This window comes from Stigmatopora argus, chromosome 19, assembly GCF_051989625.1.
Source record: "Stigmatopora argus isolate UIUO_Sarg chromosome 19, RoL_Sarg_1.0, whole genome shotgun sequence".
Lineage (NCBI taxonomy): Eukaryota > Metazoa > Chordata > Actinopteri > Syngnathiformes > Syngnathidae > Stigmatopora > Stigmatopora argus.
Window position 1 is genome coordinate 12,023,879 of NC_135405.1, and position 9,196 is coordinate 12,033,074.

The following is a 9,196-nucleotide window of genomic DNA, read 5'->3' on the forward strand; positions in this document are numbered from 1 at the left end:
TTTCAGCAACACATGTATTTATTTATGTATTTAATATTTATTTATCAATTTATTTATACATTAATTTATTTATTTATGTATTTATATATATTTATTTAATATTATTTATCAATATTTATATATTTATTAATTAATTTATATATAATTATTTATCTATAATATTTATTTATGTATATATTTATTTATTTATTAACTTATTTATTACCTATTTATTTATGTCTAAAATGTATTTAGCTGTGTCTGTATTCTCGCCCTCTTGCTACTGTGACAATGACATTTCCCGAATACGGGATGACTAAAGTTATCTAATCTAATCTAATATCATGCTTAAAGATTGACAATATTAGCAATCTGGATAAATACTACATTATACATTTATTCTGTGAATGGCTGGAAAAAACCCAACATGACGATTATGTGTCCTATACAGTAATACCTTGATATATGACAAATTTGAGATACCAGGAAAATTCCCAGCAAATGTTTGCCTTGAGATACGAGCATACCAGAGGTATGACGATTGTGTCCAGTCCCAAAGGTTGAACATAGTACTAGAGTTCCAGATCGGAGTCCTCTCCGGACCAGTCTCTCAAGGCCAGGAACCTCTTCAACTTGAAGTCAAAGTCCAACGGGCATTCGTAGGGCAGCTTGTAGGCGCTTCCCATGGAACAGCTCAGGTACGGAATCAGGGCGCAGTTCTCCTCGAACGAGGCCAGCTTCTTTTTGTACATCTGCCGAATGTGCTCCGTGCTGCAGTGGTTGAACGCTGTGGACGGGCAAAAACAACGGACAAAAATTCCGACAAACCCTTCGGACTCAACCAGGAGTGGACGGACGGACGGACGGACGGACACCTTTCATGTAGAAGGCCACGTAATTGAGGGCGGATCGCTCCATGGTCAAGAAGGGGAACTTGGGTTTCAGGCACCCGACTGCCGTCATGGCTTTGATGACCGCCACCGCCACGCCCTTGCGAGTCAAGGCAAATCCTCATCACGACTTTTTGACTTTACCAAGTCCACATGTCTTCACTTCTCTTTCTGACCTGTTCCAGGTAGCCCAGCGTGGGGAGGCAGGTCAACGGAATGGACTCACAGAGAGGAGGAACCTTATTGGGCAGCTTGAGGTCCCAGTAGAGTATCGGAGCACTTGATACGGCACGGATTGGCGTCCGATCAAAAATCCGAAGGTAAATACTAGAAGCAAGTATGAGCCACGGAATCGGACTCACCTCAAGAACTTGTACTGCTTCTCCTTGGTCTCGCAAGTGTAGAGTCGGCCTCGGTATTCCAATGCGAATTTGGTACTGCCGTGTACCAGGGCTTCGTACCTAAGGAGATTTAATAGACATTTAGCACGGAGCAGTGACAAAAAATAATCATATTTTAGTGAGAAAAACGATTTGGGGGATTCACGGACACAAGAAAAAAATGTAATTCGTATTTTTGTGAGTTTTACGGGGGCTTCGGGGCACAAATAAGGCTGCCCCATGAATTCTGCCTAGCGACAAATGACTCACATGTCAAAAAATAATCTCAAATTTTATGGTTTGGGGGAATAAGACACTAAAAGTGCATACCTTAGTTTGCCCTCCAAATAAGTGACAGGGCAAAAACCTTTGAATTCAATTTGCTGCGGGAATCGGCTTTTTAGCTCCGCCTCCGTTAACTTTCTGGGCAGCATGTCGGACTCCGGGAGAGAGCGTGGGCAGCCCGGGGTGATGAATTTCAGAGGATTGGCGAGGAAGATCTGCCGTAAAAAATAAATAAATCACTCGCTAACCATTTAGAATTTGTGCTAGTGTTTTTTTGACTGACCTGCAAATGCTCCGTGCCGCACATTTTGAAATACTCCCGTTTGTATTCCGCAGCGTACATAAGGGACGCCGTTTCAGAGCAGTCCACTAGGTGGTCCTTCAGAGCCAGGCACACGGGGCAGTAGTGGCCAAACTCTCCCAGCTGGCGCTCAAACTCTTCGGGGGTGACGCAGAGCCGGTTGATGCAGCCCGCTTGACCTGAAGTTGGTGAAGACAGGCGGTCAAAAAACAGGTCTGACTCTGGTTGCTTTCGCCTACCGACCTCTCCTGGTCTTCCTCAGGTAAGTGTGGATGTACTGCATGCTGACGCTGATCTGCTTGAGGAGGCGTTCCCACGTGTACCAAACGCTCTTGAGGCCATCCATGGAGATCCAGTTGTCGTACTGCTCCTGGAAGTGCTTCTTGAGGAGCTCCGTTTCCTGCTTGTAGCAGGCGTTACGGATGTGGAGGATCTCGGCGCTGTCGTGCATCAGGTGCGGCCTGCGGCGGAAAGCCGCCGAGGGTCAGTGGCGTCGGCTCGCCGGGCCCCGTTCGGCGTTTCGGAGGACACGGACTTGTCTCCCGTTTTCAGCGTCAAGCCTCGCTTCAGGACATCCACCGTGTCCAGGTCCATCTCGATCACCACCATGGGGATGATGCTGTGGGCCTGCATCAGTTCCGCTTGCTTCATGGTCAAGGGGAAGCCGTCCAACACGTACCTGCGATGCCGCGACACGGCAATTCTCAGAGCTGAAAGCCCACCGATAGTTGCGGTTTTTCCTAACGCACCCTTGCGTGTTGCAGATCAGGCTCATCAGCACCTTCTCCAGGCACTGGATGGCCAATTCGTCGGGCACCACCAGACCCTCGTTCAGATGCTTCTTCATCTTCACCGCCAGGTCGCTGTGCTCCTGCTCGCTGAGAATGCGCCGCATGACGCCGCCGATGGACAACAGGTCCAAACCGTACCTCTGGGCAAACAGCAACGCCACTTGAGGACGGGGGAACAGAACGGGAGAACTGATAAGGTCGGTCTCCAGATTTCAGTGAGTACGATTCGCCGGGAAAGGGTCCCTGTTTCAGGGACTCACTGCTTGTTTTTCCCGATTTGGGCGGTCCCAGGATGGCCATTTTGACGGGAAGCATAGGCGAGGGCTTGGACTGCCGCAGGTACTTCAAGGGGTTGGACATGAATGTCTGCTGGTTCTTCTTGGAGCCGAAGAAGTAGATGTACTGGTTAAAAAGCACCGGAAAGGCCGTGTCCAAGGGCCACAGCACGGGCTGGATGTGGTCGCCTTCGCTGTAGCGCTATCGGATCGACAAACCGGGAAAGATATTTTAAGAGGTCAGCTTCAAGTGGTGGCCATCGTGGATCTTACCTGGACGAGGTCCAAGCAGCCAAAGGCGCTGTGGAACTTGATGGAGTAGAGCAGAAGCAGCTGCGCCAGTTGGTACGAAATGGGCTGGCATTTCTGGAAGAGCGACTCGCGGTTAGCCTTCAGCGGCTCCACCTTCAGGAGGACCTGCCGCTGAACCACGTGCGACTTGCGGGCGCCGTTGATGGAGATGCGGGGAATTTTCAGTTCGCTGAGAACCTCCTGCGCGTCGGGAAAGCAAACGTTGGGTGCATTTGAATGCTTCGGTCAAGCTAGCGACTGTTTTTGTTTTTACCAGCACGGTAGACATGTTGTTCGTGTCGGACACGTAACGTTCTTCGATCTCCATGCTGAGTCTCTCGGTGATTGCTTCCTCCAGTTCTTCTTCGATGAACTCGTCGTAGGTTTCCTCGGGGTACTCCTCCTCCAGAATGGCCTCGATCTCATCTTCTACAGTTTTGGCATCTTCTTCCTCCTCATCCTCATCCCGGAAGCTTAACTGGTTTGTTGAACGGTTTGTTGAGCGGCAAAGTAAGTCGAGCAGAGACGGCGGTTGACCAGATGGTGTACTTTTGTGGTGGTTGAGGCTGATTTCTCCTCCATTAGCTCCGCCCTTCTCTTCTCACGATTCAGTTCCTGGACGTACCCGAGCGATAGTTGAAGGTCTTTCCGGGGGCCACGGGGTCAGATCGGACTTACCCGAGCTTTGCGGTGAATTTCGCGGAGGACGTCCACCAGAGCTTCGCGTCGTTGACAGTGCTCCTGCCATCTTTGCCGGAATTTGGGCAGCAGCCGTGCCTGGACGTCCTCCACCTCCACCATCAGGGTGACCACGGCGTCAGGAAAAAGCTGGTGTTGCATCATGTGCTGTACTTCGTCTGTGTTGTACGGGAAACCTTCCAGGATGAAACCCGTGGACCTGCAAGAGCCACAATGGAAGTCCAGCCAGCCTCGCCGAAGTTTTGGACGCTCGCGAGTTGGCTCCGTTACATGTAAGGCTCGGTTTTCCAGTACAGATTGATGACCTGATCCATGACTTGCGAACTCAGTGGAAGCTGATCGTCTGCCAAGTAGGCTTTGATACCAATTTCCTCATCGGTCAGTCCAAAGTCCTCCTACGGGCCGACAAAGACAAAGATCCACCGTGACTCTCAAACAGACCTGCTGGGGATCTCACCTCGGTGGTTTCTGGAGCGTCACTCCCTTGCGCCTCCTCGATGGTTGCCTTCAAGCCTCTCAGGTGCTCCTCCGTGGCCTCGTCGGCAGGGATGACTCGCTGCTTCAGCTTGGGCATGAGGAGCGTTTGGAGGTGCTCCTTGAACTGAATGTGGAAGAGGCCCAGTTTCTTGGCCAGCCACTCGCCTTGACTGGTCTTGCCCGAACCGCGGCATCCCAGAATGAAGATCCTCAAGGCGGGGGGCTGCAGGAGCCGAGGTTTTCAAAAACCTTATTTTTCTTACCTCGCCTACGTTAGGGGTTGTACCTTCAGAAGCTCGGTCTGTCCAACGAACTGCTCGGGAGTGAGCATGAAGATCTCCCTGGCGTCCATACTGGAGAAATAGTAGACTTTTTCTCGATACTTGGCTGATATCTCATCTGTGCAGGGCACTAGAGCATTCTGCTTCTTCAGCACGATTGGGCAGAAGTGATAGGCGTCGCCGAAAGCCCTCTTGGTATTGGAGTCCCCGGGAGATTCTGACTTTTAGAAGAACACGAGGACAGAAAAATGAAACGCGATGCCGACCGGCCAGCTAAAAGACGGACGGACGTGGACCGACGTCTTCCCCGTCTCCCTCTTCTTCCTCGTTGTCCTCCTCCGCCGTATCCTTGTCGGAGTCGTTTTCATCGTAGGCATCTTCCAAATTTGCGATGGCTTCGATATCTTCCGTTTCTTCGTCCAAGTCCACGGCGGAGAACTCTCTGGGAAAATACTTGAACGGCTCTGCGGGACCATCGAGGACAAACGTTGGCGTCCGAGGCCCTGTTACAAAACTCAAGACAATTGCGAGGTTCCACTCACTCTCCATGAGCTGGGCAACCTCGTGGAGAAGTTCCTTCGGGCTCCTCTCATTGGTATGGAGCACTGAGTGGCTCAAGCTAAGCGCTAGCTGAAGGCTCTCCCAATCCTGTTTGAACTGCTGCCTCTCTTTTTTTTCCTCAGGCGTTTCTGGGAAATGAAAACCGCGAGAGATCGGAGTCGAGCCACAACCTACATTTGGCAGAAAAAGTCTACCTTCCGGTTTTTCTGCGGGTGGTGCTGCAGGCTGATCCGCCGTGGGAACTACACAATAAGATAAACACGAGTGAGACTTCAAACAAAGAAAAAAAGACCAACTGGAGCTCCACGGTGGCACGTTAAAACAATCCAGTGACTCCAGAGACTCTTGTGAACAGAAACCGCATCAAACCAGATGCATTTCCATTTTGGTCCGGACCAAAGAAAGCCAACTGTGAACTACTACTTTCCTGGCGTGAATATGCCCAAACTCACTCTGATTGGCTTCAGTTTGCATGAGACAGAAGAGAAAATCTGGATGGATCCCAGCTCGTTGCAATGCCTCCAACTGGGAGGCCTTTCTGGGAAAGTTGTCCAGAACCCAACCTTCTGCACCCACGTTTGCGGATTCGTTCTGGGTTCAAATGCAGAAGAAATCTTTCAAAGCGGGAATCATTGAACACATCTTGAAAACTCATTTCCATACCTCTCTTACGACTTTGGTCAGAGCCTGAGCGAAAACTTCCTTGGCGGCATCCTGCTTTTTGGCATCTTCCAGAGCGATCTGCACTAGCGCCACCACTTCAGGGTGGTCCTCTGTCACTGAGGACACCATTTGAACATCCCGTTCAATACATTTGCTTCTCACTAGTGATGTCAATAAACTCAGAAACTGGGCTTACCTTCTACGGCTGGGGTTCCATCTTTGGAGGCAAGACACGAAAAAGTGAGAGACAGTCACGTCTAATCGCGACAACGCGTCTTAGCAACTTGCCGGATCTGTTCTCGGTTTGCTGCTTGGTCCGGATTTTTTCCATGGCCGCCTGCGTGCTGTCCTCCTTGACTTTGTCCAGCCAGTTTTTCTCCAACTCGGCCAACAGCGGTTCGGCCAGTTTCTCCAGCTCCAGGACGGATACCTTGTGTCTCTGACCCAAGAGGTTGGCCAGTTCGCTTCTCCCCGTGACGTTGGTTCCGATGATGCAAACCCTGCAAGGGGGGCTGGGCATCGGGGGGAGCAGGTAGGGTCGTGGGTTGGCCACAAACTTGTCGTAGGCTTCTTTGGAGGACAGGATGTACATTTTGTCACAGAAACTGCAAACAAATGACGACATGGAACAAATTAAACGCTTTGTCTCTGTACAGCTGGGACCGTCGATGTAAACCAAGGCGAGGATTCCGGCAGAAGGCAACGACTCAATGGAAAAGAGTCGTCGAGACTCGCTGTGTTTATCGTGCGATGAGTTGGAATACGAAATTGAAACTAAGTCCTGAAGAATAGAGAACTTTAAAACGGAGCCCTACCCTACAGAGAATTCTGGTTTTCCAGGGACCAAGAGTCCGTCCATCAGAGCAACGGGACAACTTCGGCCCCAGCGGCTCCGACGCCACCTGAAGCCTGGCACCAACATCCGGGATGAAGACATGAACCTCAACAGGTCCTCCTAGAAAACATAACGGAGGCCGCTTTCAAATTGGGCTTTCTCGTTTGACGAATCGGAACGTATCGAAGTGACCGTTTCAATGTCTTCGGGCAACTCTTCGTCCTGATGGAGGATCACTGGAATGGACACGCGTTGGATGGCCATCGCTCCCAGGCGAGACAACACAAACTGGAAGCAAACTGCGTCAGACGTCAAGAACAGTAACAACGTGTTCTTCGCAAGGAGGAACTTACTAAGACCAACTCCTCTGGAGTGTTGCTTCCATCTACTTCTAAAAGGTATATCGGGTTGTGGTCCATCATGTAGTCCTGAAGGCCAAAATATCCGATCCAGTGAAACGGAAGTCTTATTTATTCCACTTTTGGACGGAGATGATTTCTACCTCCAGCGGTCTGAGAATGTTGTCTTTGTACACGTTGATTCTGAGCGACGTATTTCTGGACTGACGTTCCGGAAGCCAGACCAACTGGTCTATGGTGCACTTTGTGGTGTTGATTTCCTCTTCCTCATCGTCCTCGTCCTGCATAGGTGGGAATGGTTTATGGGTCTACCCGGAACTGTCGGGTCCTTGCGAGTTGAACTGATACCTCCGAGTCTTCCTTATCTTCCTCCTCTGCAATTTCGTCATCTATGAACCCCGTGACGTGGAATTCATTGTCCCATTTCCATTGGTCTTGATTGTATAGAAGCCCCGTGATCGGATGCTGCTTCTGACTCGACAGTCTCTGGACCAGGTCTTTGTCGGCGCACTGTTAGGACGGCACGTTGGTAGCGTTATTGAGAACTGAGAGGAGAATCGGCGCCGTCACCCAACCTTGATGTTGATGATGAAGTCTGGCTTCAGCTTGAGCTTCCTGATCAACTCCATTTGCTCATCCACGCTAAAGCCCGCTTCCGACATGAACGGCAGGCAGCTCAGAACGTAGCCTGTGCGATAGTCCAATTGGAGACTAGGGTCTTACGTGTCGCGGTTCCGACCTAACGAGAATCTCACCGTAATGCTCAACTTTGCTCGAGTTCAACATGTCGAGAATGAGTCGGACCACCATTTGTTCTGGTACACTTTCACCTGCGTTTAGGATGTCCAGGAGCTGTAAAAAAAAATGAAATTCCGCTTTATTTGTTCTGGAATCATCTTGGACAAAAACATACCTTCTGTTACAGGGCTAAAAAAACAAACGTGGAAAACAGGGTTACCTTAACGCCGTCATCTGTTTTATTTCTAATGTGGGAGTCCAGCACTTCCGTGTCTGCAATTGGGAAACAGATGAATTAATAAAAAACATACTTGGAAAAGTGTGTATGATGATGCTTACCATCAATTAAAACACATCCCCAGGTTTCTGCAATGTTTTTGGCCAGGGTAGATTTGCCAACACCCTGCAAAAACGGATGTCAAATATGTTTTTATTGGTAATAACCGTGGAGAATAGTTAAAAATCCATCTGCGCGCAATTACGGGTGCTATATTTGATCGGTTAAGATTGAATATTACATGCAATTGTTCCATTGATGTATCATTCCATTGTCACATTCAATTGCATCACCTTGAAGCATGTTTTTATTTTTTAACTTTAGTATTTATTGCCAGGCTGCTTCTGCTGGGTGTAATGTGGGAAATTAGACATATTTACCGGCCTTCCCACAACAAGGAAGCAGGTCGGTTTAGAAAGTAGACGTTGTCTTTCAGCTTCATCTTCAATCAGGTTGTCCACCAGTTCCAGCGCTGGCATGATGCCTGCAATTTTTTTGCACCAAAAGGCTCAATTGCGCAAAAATAAGGCCACTTTAGACATTACCCCCGCGAGAGAACGTCAGTGTAATGATTACACATTTATAAGTAACCCACATTCGTGACGTGAATGTTTACGTAATGCGTATATGCGCGATTCTCAGGCCGTTTGATGCTGCAAAGTTTCAAAGCATGTTACGCACACTCAGTGGCGATTGTTCGCATAATAACAAAAAATGTAAGACATCAGACAATGAAGATGCTTATGAAAGGTTTTATATGAAAAAGTATAGCGCTTATTCATTGAATTTAAAACGGATTCTCAGCTTTAAATGCAGTGTGGTGCTCACGTTTCGATCATGAAAGATTTATAGGACGTATTTTCGTGCCTTGATTGACAATTGATATTCCAAATATTTAAAAAAAATGGTGTCTTACCTTCACGTCAGATTAAAAAAAAACTTTAAACATGTACACTCCCCTTTTGGGCAGAAGCTAGCTAAAATGTGGTAACTTTATACTCTTATACTCTGGACGCAGCGTCCGTTACTATGGCAACAATAGCCAAGGTTATATGTTTTTTTAAACTAATTTCACGCCCAACAAGTGACTGCGTATAGTAACACTTTTTAATTT

General features: G+C 48.6%; 1 protein-coding gene across 1 annotated transcript; it reads right to left on the reverse strand.

Annotated features, from left to right (window-relative positions):
* Positions 1 to 428: 428 nt before the first annotated feature.
* Positions 429 to 9,132, reverse strand: ak9 (adenylate kinase 9). Its single transcript, XM_077587470.1, has 34 exons — positions 8,999 to 9,132; positions 8,463 to 8,566; positions 8,145 to 8,208; positions 8,026 to 8,078; positions 7,823 to 7,919; positions 7,643 to 7,755; positions 7,416 to 7,577; positions 7,211 to 7,348; positions 7,062 to 7,136; positions 6,901 to 6,996; positions 6,689 to 6,828; positions 6,162 to 6,478; positions 6,070 to 6,090; positions 5,874 to 5,989; positions 5,663 to 5,801; positions 5,192 to 5,380; positions 4,950 to 5,113; positions 4,655 to 4,870; positions 4,349 to 4,591; positions 4,162 to 4,286; positions 3,871 to 4,090; positions 3,742 to 3,807; positions 3,467 to 3,670; positions 3,175 to 3,393; positions 2,887 to 3,103; positions 2,585 to 2,786; positions 2,371 to 2,514; positions 2,079 to 2,296; positions 1,818 to 2,014; positions 1,580 to 1,749; positions 1,232 to 1,330; positions 1,046 to 1,148; positions 855 to 969; positions 429 to 766 (listed from the first exon to the last, which is right to left on the reverse strand). Exons 2-34 carry the CDS (start codon positions 8,559 to 8,561, stop codon positions 552 to 554), a joined length of 4,956 nt encoding a protein of 1,651 aa, XP_077443596.1. The 5' UTR covers positions 8,562 to 8,566; positions 8,999 to 9,132; the 3' UTR covers positions 429 to 551.
* Positions 9,133 to 9,196: the final 64 nt, after the last annotated feature.

Coding starts and splice junctions, on each gene's coding strand:
- ak9 (XM_077587470.1), bottom strand. CDS start 8,561: ATGCCAGCGCTGGAACTGGTGGACAACCTGATTGAAGATGAAGCTGAA. Junction 6,479..6,688: donor AAACCAGAATTCTCTGTAGG/GTAGGGCTCCGT, acceptor ATTTGTTTGCAG/TTTCTGTGACAAAATGTACA. Junction 4,871..4,949: donor AAGAGGGAGACGGGGAAGAC/GTCGGTCCACGT, acceptor TTCTTCTAAAAG/TCAGAATCTCCCGGGGACTC.